Consider the following 18,174-nt stretch of genomic DNA (forward strand, 5'->3'; position numbering starts at 1 on the left):
GGTCAGGTCAGATACAGCATTGAGCTCTCCGAACCCTTCTCCATTGACAACGGCGTGAAGCAAGACTGCGTCCTCGACACCAACCCTCTTTACTATCTTCTTCAGCATGATGCTGAAACAAGCCAAAAAAGACCTCAACAAAGACGGTGTTTACATCCGGTGCCGCATGGATAGCAGTCTCTTCAATCTGAGGCGCCTGCAAGTTCACACCAAGACACAAGAGCAACTTGTCCGTGAATTACTCTTTGCAGATGATGCCGCTTTAGTTGCTCATTCAGAGCCAGCTCTCCAGCGCATGACGTCCTGTTTTGCGGAAACTGCCAAAATGTTTGGCCTGGAAGTCAGCCTGAAGAAAACTGAGGTCCTCCATCAGCCAGCTCCCCACCATAACCACATCTCCATCGGGCACACTGAACTGAAAACAGTCAACCAGTTTACCTACCTCAGCTGCACCATTTCATCTGATGCAAGGATCGACACTGAGATAGACAACAGACTCGCCAAGGCAAATAGCGCCTTTGGAAGACTACACAAAAGAGTCTGGAAAAACAACCACCTGAAGAAACACACAAAGATCAGTGTGTACAGAACTGTTGTCATACCCACGCTCCTGTTCGGCTCCGAATCATGGGTCCTCTACCGGCATCACCTACGGCTCTAAGAATGCTTCCATCAGCGCTGTCTCCGCTCCATCTTCAACATTCATTGGAATGACTTCATCACCAACATCGAAGTACTCGAGCTGGCAGAGTCCGCAAGCGTCGAATCCATGCTGCTGAAGACCAACTGCGTTGGGTGGATCATGTCTCCAGAATGGAGGACCATCGCCTTCCCAAGATCGTGTTCTTGGCGAGCTCTCCACTGGCCACCGAGACAGAGGTGCACCAAAGAAGAGGTACAAGGACTGCTTAAAGAAATCTCTTGGTGCCTGCCACATTGACCACCGCCAGTGGGCCGATACCACCTCCAACCGTGCATCTTGGTGCCTCACAGTTCGGTGGGCAGCAACCTCCTTTGAATAAGACCGCAGAGCCCACCTCACTGACAAAAGACAAGGGAGGAAAAACCCAACACCCAACTCCAATCCCAACCAACCAATTTTCCCTTGCAACCGCTGCAACCGTGCCTGCCTGTCCCGCATCGGACTTGTCAGTCATCAACAAGCCTGCAGGAGACGTGGACATACCCCTCCATAAATCTTTGTGTGCAAAGCCAAGCCAAAGAAAGAAAGGAGAGGTACAATCAGATGACATGGGTTAAGGGTGAAAGGAAAAAAGTTTAGGGGGAACATCTTCACACAGAGAGTGGTGGGAGTGTGGAGGGAGCTGCCCGATGAGATGGAGAATGCAGGCTCAATTTTAATATTTGAGAAAAATTTGGAGAGGTATGTGAATGGGAGGGGTATGGAGGGATATGGACTGGGTGCAGGTCAGTGGGACTTGGCAAATGGTTCGGCACAGACTAGAAGTGCCGAAGGGGCCTGTTTCTGTGCTGTGATGTTCTATGGGTCTCTATCCAATTGACACCTTTTGTAGGTATGTATTTTGAGTCTTTCTGAGATTCCCTGCTCATTCCACTTATTCCTTGAAGAAGGGCTCAGGCCCGAAACATCGATAGTATATCTTTGTCATCTATAGATACCTGAGGACTGGCTGATTTCTTCCAACATTTTGGTGTGTTTGTACTACAATCACAGCATTTTCCGACTTGCATGTTTAACTTTACTGACAGGCCGAATGGCTGCTTGGTCTTGTGAATGAAACATCATGTCATGCCCTTTGCACTGACTAACCTCCCTCTGGGATCGCCCCGTGAAGGGCTCAAGCCCAAAAAGTCAATTATTAATCTTTATCTTTGCTATATAAAAAGGATATTGTTTGAACTGCTGAGTTTCTCCAGCCTTGTGTGTAGGGTGGCCAGATATCCGGTTTTAGGCCAGACAGTCCAGCTTTTGAGCCTCCGTCCTCTGCCTGATGCCTCCTCGAGCCGGGCGTTCATTTGTCATCCATTTGGGGGTGTAGGCACCGTGAGACGTGGCAGAACCGGTACTGCGTGACATGCCTTGATCGACGTCAGGCCAGACCAATGGTGTTTGGTCAGGGAGAGATTGTGACCATTCACAAGGGCAGAGTGCTGAGCAATGGCAGCAGTGAATGGGTGAAGGAGATTGTACTGACAATAACCACACCAGCAGTGCGAGAAGAAGACAGCTTTAATAAACTAATATGTACGCTAAGAGGTCTTGTCTCTCTGCAAGACAAACCTGGAGGGCTAGACTGTAGCTCTGGGCTGCTTTATATACAAGGTTACCGGGAAGACCCCTGGAGACCTAGTGATGTAATTACATATCACCATATTTACCCCACCTTAAAAAATTATCCCCCCCCCCCCCCAACCTGTCCTCCTTCCCTTGTTTGTAAGTTCATGTCCAAAATTTTTCGTTGCTTCCATTGCCTTCTGGACCTCCTCGGTAGTGGTATAGGGGTGGGGAGTGCGGTCTGCCTTTCAGCCTTTCTTGGTGGAGGTGTGGGGGTGGGAAGTATGGTTGGTCATGTGGCCGTGTGGGCTGGGAATCCTCTTGTATGGGATTAGGTCCTGCCATCAAGTCTAGGGTGGTGATATTTTGTGGGGCGGGCGTACCCAGGGTCCTGATTTCCGGGTTGAGTGGTATAGTCCTCTGGGGTGACTCGATGGATGACTGTTCTAGTGACTGTTGCTGTGCTCCTTGTTGATCTGTAGACATCTGTGTTTCCTCTGCGATGTTCGCACATCCAGCCGACGCGAGATCCCTGGTGGCCACCGAGTCTTCTCTTCCATCTGGGAATGTGACGAAGGTGTACTGAGGGTTCGCGTGCCTCAACTCCACTTGATCTACCAGCGGGTCCGCTTTGTGGGGTCTGCAGTGCTTCAGGAGGAGAACGTCCCAGTGTCATCATCCATTTAGGCAGCACTGGGCCCGTCATGGCTTTCCTTATGAAAGAAAAGATATGTTCATTTGGGGTCATGTTAGTGGCAATACACAACAAAGAATGTATAGAGTGTAGGGCTTCTGGCAACACTTCTTGCCATCTAGTAACAGGCAGGTCTTTTGCTTTTAAAGTCAAGAGGACCGTTTTCCAGATAGTGGCATTTTCCCTTTTGCCTTGTCCATTCTACCCTGGGATTGAAACTTGTAGTGCGGCTGGTAGCAATCCCTCTCTTGTGCAGGTACTACTGTACTTCTGCGCTCATGAATGCAGCTCCCCTGTCTGTGTGTATGTAGTTCGGGTACCCAAATATGCTGGTGGGTTGGAGGCATTTTATACATCAGAACATGGGATTGCGAAGGGAAAATTGGAATATTCATCTATTGCGTTTAGGAAATAGACATTTCTATTATTGGATGGGAGCGGGCCTTTAAGATAGAGGCTTTAAAAGGTTGGGTAGCTTATCAGGGGCTTTGTCTGGCTGGTAAAATTGCGGTTTGCATTCCGCACAGATGGGGCAGCTCTTGTTCACTGACCTCACTTCCTCTACTGAAAATGGGAGGTTTTGGGTTTTAATGAAGTGAAACAGTCCAGTGACCCCCGGTGGCCCAGCTCATTGTGCAAGTTCTGCAACTGGGACGTGTGGTTAAGGATGGCACAAGTGCCTCTGGACAGCGTGTCCAGGGGCTCGTTGAGTCTCCTGGGGCGGTATAGAATATCGTGGTTAAATATAGACGATTCTATCCACCAGCGCAGGATTTTGTCATTCTTAGTTCTCCCCCTGTGCTGGTTATCGAACATAAAAATGTTTGCACGCCAAATAATGTCGCCAGTGCTTTCACAATGGCTAGGGCCTCCTTTACTGCTGAGTGTCTTACTTCTGACCCCTGTAGGGTTTGCGAGAAAAAGGCCACTGGTCGTCCGTCTTGGTTTAGGGTGGCTGCCAGAGCCACATCGGATGCATTCGTTTCTACTTGAAACGGGATCGACTCATCTATGGACCGCATGTCCCTGAATGCTCTGGTGGCTGCTGGGCACAGTGGGAAAACAGGCCTTTATAAGTGGGCGGGCCCTGTCGGCATAGTTGGAGACCCATTGGGCTTAGCGAATAGTCCCAAAGACCTTTTTAGTGCTTTCAGCATATGTGGCACTGGGAGGTTAGGAGAGGGCACATACGGGCTGGGTCTGGGCTGATTTCCCCATTCTGCACTATGTAGACCAGGATTGGAAACTTCCTGGTGCTAAAGATGCATTTGTCCCTGTTGTGTATTAGGTTCCTTTCCTCAGCTGCCTGGAAGAAGCGTTTTAAATTCGTGTCATGATCCTCCTGAGTGTGGCCACAGATTGTCATATTGTTTAAGTAGGGGAACACCGCTTTCAGTTGGAACTCATCTACTATTTGGTCCATTTCTCTCTGAAACAGAGACACTCCATTGGTGACACTGAAGGGAAGTCGCAGAAATTGATACAGCCTGCCGTCTGCCTCAAATGCCATGTAAATGCGATCGCTGTTTCTAATGGGCAGTTGGTGGTATGCTGCCTTCAGGTCTATGGTGGAGAACACCTTATACCGCGCAATGTTGTTGACCATGTCTGCTATGCGTGGCACAACATCTAGTTGTGTAAATTTGTTGAGTGTCTGGCTGTAATCTGCATGTGAAGTTTTTCTCCTGACTTTACAACAACCACCTAGGACTGCAACCACCTAGGCTCTCCAGGGGCTGGTGCTCTGCTCGATGATGCCCTCCTGTAGTAGCCTGCGAACTTCTGTCCTAATGAAGGCTCTGTCCCTCGGGCTGTACCTCCTGCTCTTTGTGGCTATTGGTGTGCATTCTGGGGTCAGGTGTGTCAACAGCAGTGGGGATTCTATGTTCAGGACACACAGGCTGCAGTGGGGGGGGGGGGGGGGGTGGTGAGGCCCATTGTGCACTATTGTAATGCTTTCTAACTGGCACTGAAAATCTAATCCCAATAGTACCGGGGCACAGAGGTGAGGGAGTACTAGTAATTTGAACCCTTCGTATTTTGTGCCCTGGATTTCTAGAATAACCCTGCAAAACTGTTTTACCTCAGCCACAAGGCTGCTGGTTGCTAACAGGATCTGGTGCTCACTTGGGCATGTGGGGAGGGCAAGGACTAACCCCTGGTCAATAAAACTTTCAGTGGTTCCACTACCTATTAAGCAATTTACCCTCACATCATTCATTTTGATGCACACAGTGGCGTCAGATAAATTGTGTGGACTAATTCGCCTGATTCATGCGTAGGGAAGCAAATCTGGCATGTCCTTCATGTCCTTCCATCCGATACTACTTGGTGTCATATTCATCTGAAGACTGTGTCCTCTGCTTTGTAATATTTGTCCAAGATGGCCGGCTGCACATGGCATTCTTCTTCTTCTGTTTGTCTGTGGAGAAAGAAGAGCTTTCCTGCCTCTCATTAGCATGAGAATGGGCCTTGGCTGTGACCTTGGGGCTTCTGCAGACTTTTGCATAATGCCCACGTTTTCCACAGTTGGAACAGACATTTTCTCTGGCAGGGCAGAGGGCTCTGGGGTGCTTTCTTTGTCCACAGAAAAAGCACTTGGGACCCTCGAGATGTGTTGCTGCTGCTGTGAATTCCTGTGAGGCAGCATACTTTTCTTTTCGTGGGGCTAGAGTCCAGCAGTGTGACGTTTATCCAAGCCCCAGGGTCCTGTGAGTACTCCTCCAATTCTTTCCTGGTGCTTTCTAAAGCTTCTGCAATAGTCTCTGCCTCATCTAGCCCCACCATTCCTTTCTCCAGCAATCGATGTCTCGTCTCAGTGAACCGTATGCCCGCAACAATTCTGTCCCTAATAAGGTCCTCCACAGACTCCTCAGCTGATACTGCTTTAAAGATGCAGCCTCTCACCAGGTCTTTCAGAGAGAGTATAGTCTCTGGCAGACTCCCCTATTTGTTGTGACCTGGTCATGAGCCTGTACCGGGAGTGGAGTTCTCTATGCCCCTTACTGTAATGCCTCTGTAAAATGCTCATTGCCTTTTGGTAGGATCTGGCATCCTGTATAAGGGGGTAAGGGTGGTCTCACAGCTGGGCTAACAGCAGTATTAATAGCACTTTATCCAATACCTCAGCACCCTCCACGTAATTCAGAAAGCATCTCTGCCAGTGGCCGAAGTGCGTGCTGGCTCCGGGATTTCTGGGGTCGAGCTCCAGCCTGTCTGGTCGCACCACATGGCTAAGCCGCAGTTTCTGGTCTCTTAGGTGTTGTAGCAAGGGTGGACCCTGGGGTACTGGGAGCTGCTGGTAGAGCCTCTGTGGGGTTCTGCTGGAGGAGTAACCTGGGTGCTTGGGGCTGTTGGCTGAGTCTCTGGCTTTGGAACATTTGGCTCAGGGGGATCCCAGTGGTAGTGTCAGGTCTCCGTAGTACTGGGGAAACTGCTGCTGGGGGAGTGACGGTAGTGGTGTCTGCTTTCCCTGGCTCTGGAGTGGTTGGGAATTCTGCACATAGGTGGCGATCGGAGTACGACTTGTGGAGATCCTTACACCCGCACTTGTAGTGGCCTCGTTCTGATCGGATCAGGGTTTAAGGTTGGCGGCACCTTTACCGGTGAACCCACAGGCAGGCAAGGCTCTTGGCCATTTCTTACCTGCCCTATCATACTTCTGTGCTCTTCCCTGAATTCCACCACAGCGGTTCCTTGCAGCCTCTGTCCTCGGAAGCACGTGTGTGCTAGTCATCCCCGGATTCCATTCCTCAGGAAGAGTCTCCAGGTGGTCGGAATGCGCGTTGGAGCAGAAGCAGCTTCCATCCTAGTAGCTATCATATTAGTTTATTACATTGTAGCAACCTCCTTTGAAGAAGACCGCAGAGCCCACCTCACTGACAAAAGGCAAAGGAGGAAAAACCCAACACCCAACCCCAACCAACCAATTTTCCCTTGCAACCGCTGCAATCTGTCTGCCTGTCCCGCATCGGACTTGTCAGCCACAAACGAGCCTGCAGCTGACGTGGACTTTTTACCCCCTCCATAAATCTTCGTCCGCGAAGCCAAGCCAAAGAATTACATTGTACTGACAATAACCACAGCAGCAGTGCGAGTATAAGACAGCTTTAATAAACTAATATGTACACTAAGAGGTCTTGTCTCTCTGCAAGACGAACCTGGAAGGCTAGACTAGCTCTGGACTGCTTTCTATACAAGGTCACTGGGATGCCCCCTGGTGACCTAGCGGTGTAATTACATATCACCACAGAGATACGTGTCCTGCGTCCATCATCTGGACTGGGTCTACAGCACCCGATGTACACCCGGAGCTGTAACCAATGGGTGCTCGGTGCTGCCAGTGTGTGTCCGGTCCAGCCAGTGGGTGCCTGGTGCTGCCAGTGGGTGCCTGGTGCTGCCAGTGGGTGCCTGGTGCTGCCAGTGGGTGCCTGTAGTGGGTGCCCAGTGTAGCCGGTGGGTGCCTGGTGCCCCGGCTGGTCCCTGTGAGAGTTTCTGCCCCTCCGGTGTGGAAAGCCCGTGTGTCAGCAGCTCGTTCCCCGCCCCGGAAGCCCGCGGAGCCGGAGCCCGAGGAGCGGGGAAATGTCGTGCCTGGATCTGGAGGAGAAGCTGAGCTGCGCCATCTGCCTGGAGGTATTCACCGACCCCGTGAGTACTCCGTGCGGCCACAGCTTCTGCCTGCGCTGCCTGCAGGACCACCTGTCCCGGCACAGCCAGCCCGACTGCCCGGCCTGCAGGGCGCCGTTCCGCCAGCCGCCGCAGCCACTGGCCAAGAACCTGGTGCTGGACGACATGGTGAGGACGGTGAAGCTGAGGGGCTGCGAGCCCCCGCCGTGCTCCGGCAGTGTGGCCCCCGCCGTCGGCTGCCCGGTTCACCGAAAACCGCTCGACCTATACTGTCGGCAGCACCGCTGCCTTATCTGCTCCACTTGCTCCGTCCGGGAGCACCGGGGGCACGACGTGGTCACCGTGGAGGAGGAGAGGAGCCAGCGGGAGGTGGGTGCACGGTCCCGGGGGCGTGCACGGTTTTGGGGGCGCACGGACAGGGCGGGAATGTATGGTTTTGGGGGCGCATGGTCCCAGGGTGGGAGGGGGGAGTGCACGGTCTTGGGGGAGGAGTCCCGGGGTTAGGAACAGTCCCGGGTTGGGAAAGGTCCCAAGGGAGTGGGGGAAAGGATCCCCCGGGGGGAGGCAGGGTCACGAGGGAAAGGGGGTTGAACGGTCCCGGGGGAGGGGTGGTTATCAGGGTGAGGGAAGGGGGGGGGAGAAATACTGGAGGGAGTGGAGTCGGTGCACAGTCGCGGGGGGATGGGGGAGAGCCCAGGGGAGAGGGGGGGGGGGTCAGTCCAGTTAGTCGGGCAGTCCACGAGTGACTGTGCACAGGGAGATCCCGGGGTGGACTGTTTGTGCGCAGGGAGATGGCAGTAGATCCCGGCAGACTGGAGTGGGGGTGCTGAATGGGATCCTCCTCTACCACCTTTGACTTTTCCTCAAAGCTGAGGGTGACTTGTTCCTCCTGCAGGTGGATGAGCCAGGGCTGGGACTTTTCTCTGGAGTGAAGATGGATGAGAGGAGACTTGACAGAGGTCTTCAAGATTGAGAGGCATAGATAGGGTGGACAGTCAGCACCTGTTTACCAGGGCAGGATCAGCAAACACCAGAGGACATGCGTACAAAGTGAAGGGAGGGAAGGTCAGGGGCAAGTTATTTATTTACTTACAGAGTTGTGGGGGCCCGGAATGACTTGCCAGGGATGGTGGTGGAGGCTGGAACATTAGGGGCATTTAAGAGACTCTTAGACACATGGATTAAAGAAAAATAGAGGTTTATGGGGTATGGAGGATTTAGTACTTTTTTATTTTAAGAAGGATTATATGGGTTGGCACAACATCGTGGGCTGAAGGGCCTGTCCTATGCTGTAGTGTTCTATGAATAAATTGGCTCCATTGGGGAATCTGTTGCAGGTTGGGGTCCTCTTTCCAGTATATATACTGCTTCCCAGCACATGGACATGGGGGTTCTCCACTATATGCCAGGTGCTTTCTCCCCCATGGTCACCAGTAATGCTGGAGGACGTACCTCTTTTACAGAGTCTTTGAGAACATTCTTGGATCTCTTCCTCTGTCTGCCTGGTAATCTCTTGCGTGGATGGAGCCTGGGGGTAGTATGGCTGTTTCAGGGGGCTGCTGTTGGATGCGTGAGCAATAGGATCTGCCCAGTGGCCTCAGTGCTTGGACTTGGATTATCGGCTGGCATTGGACCTCTGGCGGGGTGGGGGGGGGGGGTGAGTGCAGGCACAAAAAGTACTTAACTCTGTCTCTCCTCACTAAAACGTTTTTAGATGGAACTTGTGGCGATACATGAGGAGATTGAGAGCCAAGAAAAGAAGGCAGGAATGCACATTGATGCACTGAGAGAGCGAAACCAATCTGTTAAGGTAATAATGATTCCAATTTACTGCATTTGTTTTTTTTAAAAAGGCAAAGAATGGAAGAAATAAAAATCTGCATTTGTACAGCATATTTCACTCTTCAATGTGAGACAAGGTCATGCAGGGTCAATAAGATACTTCTAAGACATGGTTGGGGAGGCGGTTAGCACAATGCTGTTGCAGCGCCAGTGATTGGGAGCTGAGTTCGAATCCTGCGCTGTTGGAAAGGAGTTTGTATGTTCTCCCTGGGTTTTCCACGGGGGCTCCAATTTCCTCTCACTGTTCAAAAACATACTGGGTGGAGGCTAATTGGGTGTTAATTGGGCGGTACAGACTCGTGGGCCGAAAGGGCCTGTTACTGTGCTGCATGCCTAAAATTTTAAAGATTTATAATTTACGACTCACACAGTCCTCTTTCTCTTGCCCATCAATCATCCTCTGAGATCCTTCCATTCAGGATGGTCCTTGTTTTCCTGGCAAATGTTTGTGTGGTGCTGAGGCCAATTTGTACAGGAAGGACTGAAAACAAGTACTGAAAACTCTCAACCGCCAAATTCAAGGGCGGTTTCCTCCCCACTGTTATCAAACTTTCGAATAGACTCTCATTAGTAAAAGGGCATCACCTGATTTTTCAAGCCCAACCTCATCATGTTTTACCTCTCTCTCTCTCTCTCACACTTTTTCTTTATTTTAGTCTGGGTTGACTTACCTGGATAGCATGCAAAAAAATTATTTTCGTTGCATCTTGGAGCACGTGACGATGCACCAAACAGCCAGACTTTGGTGTGCAAAATATCTAGGTGATGTGGGTGCATCAAACCAAGCAAAGGAACTCTCTTGGTCTTTGAATAGAGGCACATTTTTTTAGGGAAGATTTGGATGGAGACAGTGCTAGGATGGGTTTAATGGGATAGGGATTAAACGTAGCCAGGTGGAACTAGTATGGGCAGGACAATTTTGTGGGGCTGATGGGCCTGCTTCTATGCTGTATGAGAGCGGGAGATGAGAGAATGTGGCACACCTGCTGTAGAGCACTGGAGCATCAGGCCACTACGATAAATACTCCGCCCCCTGAGTGGAGATGAGAGAGCAGCTAACCAAGTCACAGCTGTCATCCCAAGTCTCAGTCTGGCTGTTTTCAGAGGGACAGAAGGCAATCGAGGACGACTGTCTCTGTGCACCAAATATCTTAGTTGCTGCAACCAAGTGGGTACTTGTAAATAAGGACCACAGTAGTGTACAGGCACACCTGTACACTAGGGCATTTCTATGAAACCTTTCAGAAGCCAAAATGGTGTAAAGCAAAGACCCATTCACTACTATTGGGGGTTATTTTTGAACCCATTCAAATCCTTTCATGAAAGCGAATTTTTGTAATTTGAATATTCGTAAAGCGGGTTATATATTAAATTAACAATGAGATAAATTAACAATGAGATAGACAACAGACTCGCCAAGGCAAATAGCCCCTTTGGAAGACTACACAAAAGAGTCTGGAAAAACAACCAACTGAAAAACCTCACAAAGATAAGCGTATACAGAGCCGTTGTCATACCCACACTCCTGTTCGGCTCCGAATCATGGGTCCTCTACCGGCATCACCTACGGCTCCTAGAACGCTTCCACCAGCGTTGTCTCCGCTCCATCCTCAACATCCATTGGAGCGCTTTCATCCCTAATGTCGAAGTACTCGAGATGGCAGAGGTCGACAGCATCGAGTCCACGCTGCTGAAGATCCAGCTGCGCTGGGTGGGTCATGTCTCCAGAATGGAGGACCATCGCCTTCCCCAGATCGTGTTATATGGCGAGCTCTCCACTGGCCACCGTGACAGAGGTGCACCAAAGAAAAGTTACAAGGACTGCCTAAAGAAATCTCTTGGTGCCTGCCACATTGACCACCACCAGTGGGCTGATATCGCCTCAAACCGTGCATCTCGGCGCCTCACAGTTTGGCGGGCAGCAACCTCCTTTGAAGAAGACCGCAGAGCCCACCTCACTGACAAAAGGCAAAGGAGGAAAAACCCAACACCCAACCCCAACCAACCAACTTTCCCCTGCAGCCGCTGCAACCGTGTCTGCCTGTCCTGCATGGGACTTGTCAGCCACAAACGAGCCTGCAGCTGACGTGGACTTTTACCCCCTCCATAAATCTTCGTCCGCGAAGCCAAGCCAAAGAAAAATGCCATAAGTACAAAAGACAAGTAATAAAGATTCATAGCTTTCCTGGTGCAAGAAAAAAAATTACTTTGAAATAGGGCAGAGAGTTCTTTTATATTTTTTTAAGATATAGATATACAGCACGGTGACAGGCCATTTTGGCCCATGAGTCTGCGTCGCCCAGTTTACAACCAATTAACCTAGAACCCCTGGTATGTTCTTGACAGTGGGAGGAAACCAGAGCCCTCAGGGAAAACCTATGCAGACATGTGAAGAACGCTCAATCTCCCTACAGACAGCGTGGGATTCAAAGCCAAGTGCCGGTAGCTGGTACTGAAACAGTGTTGCGCTATCCGCTACACTAACCATGAGCAGCCCAGCTTTACAGCTGATGCAAGTGTGGGTTCTCAAGTTGGCATGAGTTGGGAGGGGGTGCAGTGGGGTTGGGGCTCCAAGAAGAAATTTCCTGCCCACTCCTTGTCAATGCAGGTCTCACTTCTCTCTTGCTTAAACAATAACATTGACACAGCCCTGGATGGAGAGGGAAGAGCTGGCAAGGAAAGGAGAAGTGAGCCACAAAAAAAAATCTGAAAATGGCGTCACAGGGTTGTAAAGAGAGCTTTTGGCATATTGGCCTTCATAAATCAAAATATTGAGTACAGGAGTTAGGATGTTATGGTAAAGTTGTACAAGACATTGGTGAGGGAAAATTTGGAGAATTGTGTGCAGTTTTGGTCACCGAACTACAGGAAAGATATCAATAAGATAGAAAGAATGCAGAGATTTACTGGGATGTTGCCCAGACTTAAGGAACTGAGTTACAGGGAAAGGTCAAACAGGTTAGGACTTTATTCTCTGGAGTGTAGAAGAATTAGGGGAGATTTGATAGAGATATTTAAAATTATGAGGGGGATAGACAGAGTAAATGTAGATAGGTTTTTTCCCCTGAGGGTAGGTGAGATTCAAACCAGAGGTTAAGGGTGAAAGGGGAAATATTTAGGGGGAACTTTTCCACACAAAGAGTGGTGGGTGTGTGGAACGAGCTTCCAGTTCAAGTTTAATATTTAAGAAGAATTTGGACAGGTACATGGATGGGAAGGGTATGGAGGGCTATAGTCTGGGTGCAGGTCAGTGGGACATGGCATAAAAATGGATCGGCGCAGACTAGAAGGGCAGAAGGGGTCTGTTTCTGTGCTGTATGTTCTCGGGAAGGGCAGGGTAAAGGTTCGTGAGGAGAGCTCACTGAGTAGACATGAGCTGCCTGGTGATGGGATTTTGGCTGATAGTCCGTGACCAGGCAGTGTGTAGTGAGTCACGTACATGACCATTTCAACTTCAGGCACATAAAGTGATAACTACTTTGGAGAGAGGACCAAAGCAGACTGATAAGAGAATTGATTCCTGATTTAAAAATTCTTTTTTATGTCTTGCAGCCTTTTATTGATTCAGTGCTCTGTGATAGGTCATCGGGGGCTTTCACCAGCCCCCTCGCCCTCTAGTCCTCTGATGAGGTCATTTCTGCTGCCTGTTGTCTTTAAGGGGAGGCTAATGGGAAACGGCACAAATTAATTGGGTTTAACAACTTGTTTCTGGGTAATTTGTAGCTGCACAGTTCCTTTTTTATAATTGAGACAGTAACAGACCCTTTCAGCCCACGAGCCCATGTGGCCCAATTTATGCTGAATTGACCTACAACCCCCAGTACACATCAGATGGTGGGAGGAAACCGGAGGCCCCAGGGAAAACCAACGGAGACACGGGGATATTGTACAAACTCCTTACAGATAGCGTGGGATTCGAGCCCTGTTCCCGATCACTGGCGCTGTATGCCATTGTGCTAACCATGCCATCCCTTCCTCCTATTGTCTGTTGGTTGAGACCACACATGGAGTAATGTGTGCAGTCCTGATCATCCAGCTGGAGCAAGGTTATAACTAACTGAATGCAGAGAAGATTCACCAGGGATTCGAGTGCTTGAGTTATAGGGAGATGTTCGATCAGCTGTGGCTTTATTCCCCAGAGTACAGGAGGATGAAATGTATGTATCTGGAAGCTATAGAACAGTTTTAATGTTCAAAAGATATTTGGACAGATACGTGGATAGGAAGGTTTGGAAAGATAGGGTCCAAATGGGAGTAGCCCAGAATGCCAGCTTGGTCAACACTGACAAGCTGGGCAGAAGGGCCTATTCTATGCCATTTGATACTCATGGTGTTTAATCAGGAACATCAAAGGCATTCAGTGCACCCTGAAAGGATCAGGCACAGAGAGTCTCTCATCTCAAAGCAGACAATTGTAGTTGCTTGAAATCTGAAATTACAGGAAACACTGTGGTGAGAGGAACATTTGTGGTCAACAGCTTTCTTCACAACTGGAAAAACTGAGCAAACAGGCATTTCCAGTTTTCTAAATGTCCCCATCTTCAACCAGAAATGATACCTGCTTCTCTCTCCATGGCACTGCTCGACCTGCCGTGATCCCAGCCTTAGCTGATTCCAATGTTTATCATCAGGACTCAGCCACTCGGGCGAAAACGAGCTACCTTAACAAGTTTGACACATTGGTGAAAGAGCTGGAGGAGATCAAGGTCAAAGTGATGGATCACATTGTGACCAAGGAGATCAGCTTGCTGAAAGAGATTGACAGCACCATGGTGAGGCAGAAGGATAGGTGTGCTGAGTTGAGGGAATTGAAGCTGAAGCTGGAAACCACACAAAGGAGCAGTGACTCACTGCAGATTTTACAGGTATGTGGAGCACATGGCTGCTGTGGTCTTTATTTCTGCTACTGAAATTTAATTTCCCATCGCATTGAGTAGATCGATCAATAAACTTACTTTTCCCCTCAAAATATTCATGTTACCTTCAAAGTTGACTTTTATTGCCCATTGGTAATTGGCTTGGAGAAAATGACTCTGGCCCCATTTGGCTACAGTGATCACAGGATAGTATTTAACTTGAGATCTTGGGCAGGTTGATGTCAGTAAAAACAGACAAAGATATATTTCTGTTGTTTCGGGCCTGAGCCCTTCTTCAGGGAATAAGCAGAATGGGCCAGAATCAGGAAATCTCAGAACAGAGACTGTGCCGGCTGGGGGAGGGGTCCAGACCAACAAAAGGTGTTAAATGTATATGATAAGGGATGAGGTAAGGGTTTATCATGTTTGTGCAAAAGGAGACGAATTGGAGAGTCAGAGATATGGAAAGGGGGATGTTTAACGAAACCCAGAGAAGTCTATGTTAATGCCGTCCGGGAGGAGGGGGCCCAGTTGGAAGATGAGGTGTTGTCCTCCAATTTGCAGGTGGTCGCAGTCTGGCCGTGCATGAGACCATGGATAGACAAGTCAGCGAGGGAATGGAGAGGGCGTTGAAATGGGTGGCTGTCAGCCACAGAGAAAACTTGAGGGTGGCAGTGTTCTGCTACACATTCCACCTTACGCCTCCTTGATGGTGGTTCTGAGCTGGGAGGTGCTACTGAAGATGCTCTTCAGGAATCACTGTGCTGTGGCAGAGTATTAAGGTGGTGGATGGGCTGCTAATTCAGCAGGACTGCTTTATCCTGGACAAACACCCAAAATGCAGGAGGAACTCACCTCGTCTTGCAGTACTCATGGATAGTTGATGTGTTGGGCTGAAACCCTTTGTCTATGGCTGTCTCGCACAATACACAAACGTGCTGGAGTAATTCAGCAGGTCTTGCAGTGTCTGTAGGAAGTAAAAGCTAACCAATCTTCTGGGTCTGGCCCTTGGTCAGAAAAAAGAGCAGCTCTACAACCATATCCGGAAGGCAAAAAGAAGTTACCCTGGTAGATAATGTGGTGAACCTGAAGGTGTTCTATAAATATATTAAGAGTAAAAGACAAGGGACAAAATTGGCCCCCGAAAGAATCAGAGTGTCGTCCATGTGAGGAGCCTCTTAACGGGGGAGATCTTAAACAGGTTTTTGCATCAGGAAACTGGTATAGTGCATAATGAGGGCAGGGAAGCAAACGGAAGGGTCATGGAACATATAGAAATTAAAGAGGAGGAGGTGCTTGCTGCCTTACAGCAAATAAAGGGAGTTAAACCCCCCCCTCCCCGGGCCTGACATGATATTCCCTCGGACCTTAGGGGAGACGAGTGTAAAAATTACAGGGGCCCTGGCTGATATATCATCCATGGGTGAGGTGCCGGAGGATTGGATGGGAGCTCATGTTGCCCCGTTGTTCAAAAAGACTCCAAGAGTAAACCAGGTAACTATGGGCTGACGAGCCTGACGTCAGTAGTGGGTAAATTATTGGAAGGAACTCTGAGAGACAGGATATATAGGTATTTGGACAGTCATATGCTGATTAAGGACAGTCAGCATGGCTTTGTACTTGGTAGGTCGTATGTAATGAATCTTGTAGATTTTCAAGGCAGTTACCAGGAAGGTAGATGAAGGAAAGGCTGTGGATGTTGTCTACATTGACTTTAGTAAGGCCTTTGACAAGGTCCCACATATGACCATTTAACCATTTACGGCGCGGAAACAGGCCATGTCGGCCTTTCGAATCCGTACCGGTTCACTAGAACAACTCCACTAGCTCAAACCTCCTGCTCACCGCCAATGACCCTCCAACCCCCTCACCTCCATGTACACATCCAACCTCTTAAATGACAGAAGGGACCCTGCCACAACTATCTCATTCAGTTCATTCCATTCTGCCACCACTCAATGAGTGAAAAAGCCACCTCTAATATTTCTCCTAAAGTGTTGCCCAATTACCCTTAACTCGGGTATGGGAGGTTAGTTCAGAAGGTTCAGGCACTGCCCATTCATGGTCTATTATCATAATTCGATGACTTAGGTGGGGCTGTTCTGGGGGTTTTTCCAAGAGCCGATATTCTATTCTGTACCATTTATTTGCTGGTGACTATGTTTAGTGTCGACCCATATATTCCTTAAAAAAGTACTAAACCCTCCCTACCCCGTATCTCTCTATTTTCCTTTCATCCATGTGTCTGCCTGAGAGTCTTTTAAATGCGCCTATTTTTCCAGCCTCCATCGCCATCCCCAACAAGGCATTCCAGGCCCCCACAACTCACTGTGTTAATAAACTTAACCCTGAGGTCTCCCCTAAACTACCCCCCCCCCCCCACCCCACCTTCACTTTGTACACACATCCTCTGGTGTTTGGTTTCCTGCAGCTCAAATTCTTTGGGTGCACAAGCGTCACAATTCCATCCTGCAGGTTAGGAAGTGGAAGTGTTCCAGCTCTCTGCTGCTGTCACATCGAGGCCTGTTGCTGCTTGCCCTGTGCGGCTCTCTCTTACTGAGCCTTCTACATGCTTGGTGGTGGGCTGTGAATCACCAGCTGAAGTTGGCTGCCGCAGACTCACTGACTGCCTCTTGAAGCAATCGAGTCCAGAGGGTCACTCCTAGATTCAGCAGCATGAAGGGAAAAGCACATGGCCAGGTCAGGGTCTTGGGAGGTGGAGGAAGGGGTGGCTCACAGGTGGGAGAAGCCCAAAGGTGAGGGGAACACCAGTTAAAGTTATTGGAAGGTCAGGTAGGGGCACTGTCAAAAGTCGGGGCTTGGAGAGCATGGGGTCACCTGCCAAGGGCCAGCAAGGGTGGGTGGAGGTCAATTTCTGGAGGTTGGTAGCAGTGGGGGAGCTCACAATTATCAAGTTGGGGGGGGGGGTCATGGCCAGTGCCTCGGGGCACAGACTCGAGGAGCTGAATGGCCTGCTGTTTTGTAAGGCAGAGGCCCTCACATTTTATTTGAGCACAGACCACCTCGCTCTGGACCGCCTATAATAACCCAAGGACCACTGAGGGGAGGGAACGGGGTGGGATGAATGCTGAGATGATTTTGTTGGATTATTTGGGGAATTTTTACTTTTACTGTGAAATTTGCAATATTGTTACTTCTTTACGATATCAGTAATTGACCTTTTGTGATGGGATTATATCATCTGCAGTGGAGGTCACAACAAACATTTCACAAACAGATATTTAAAATGCAGAAGCTCTGCTGAATGTGAATCTTTCAGGCACCGAGAGCTTTTGCAAAGACAATAAAATGAGTCTGCTTGGCTAAAGAGTTTCAAAAGCAGCAGGTGTAAATCGATTGTTGTTCTAAAAGCAACAGATGAACGGGCTCAGAGATTTGGGTCCGGTTCCGCAATCTGTCTGGTTGCAGTTTCCTGTTTTAAAAAGCTTATGTGATTTTGCAAGAAGCAGAGAGAGAGGAGACCAAACAGGTTTTCTCTGAAGAGAGAGAGAGAGAGAGAACTGGTTTCTGCAGTCATGGCAAGCTGGCAGCTTCTTGAAACCCCATTTTGAAGATGGGTTGTGAGTTCTGAGTTCAGCCTGTTGAAAACCCTTGTAGTCTTTACAAGAAATGGCTGGCTCGAATGTTTCACCTGAAATAAGGGAAACTAAAGGAACTCTGTGGTGACCTGCTAAAGAAGAGGTTATCATTTGGGAAACCCTGATGGGGCAAGTTTTTAGCAAGACACTGAAGTGGTCGATTGGAGGGAATCAGTTTGTGTGTGTCCAAAGAGCAATGAACCTGGAACCACCAAGAACCTTCCTGGTGGTAACCAATTAAGCACCAGAGCTTGGTGAAAATTGATAAACGTTAAATTCTGTGCACAGTATAAGAATTGC

The 18,174-nt window shown here is 49.2% G+C and overlaps 1 protein-coding gene across 1 annotated transcript in view; it reads left to right on the plus strand.

Annotated features, from left to right (window-relative positions):
* Nucleotides 1-7,189: 7,189 nt before the first annotated feature.
* Nucleotides 7,190-18,174, plus strand: part of LOC138756863 (uncharacterized) — an 82,606-nt gene continuing 71,621 nt past the window's right edge. The window contains exons 1-3 of the mRNA XM_069923257.1: nucleotides 7,190-7,946; nucleotides 9,292-9,387; nucleotides 14,051-14,284. Coding sequence (XP_069779358.1) covers nucleotides 7,533-7,946; nucleotides 9,292-9,387; nucleotides 14,051-14,284 — 744 coding nt within the window. The 5' untranslated portion in view covers nucleotides 7,190-7,532. The remainder of the gene's footprint in view (nucleotides 7,947-9,291; nucleotides 9,388-14,050; nucleotides 14,285-18,174) is intronic.

The sequence above is a fragment of the Narcine bancroftii genome, chromosome 3, assembly GCF_036971445.1.
Source record: "Narcine bancroftii isolate sNarBan1 chromosome 3, sNarBan1.hap1, whole genome shotgun sequence".
Taxonomy (NCBI): Eukaryota; Metazoa; Chordata; class Chondrichthyes; order Torpediniformes; family Narcinidae; genus Narcine; species Narcine bancroftii.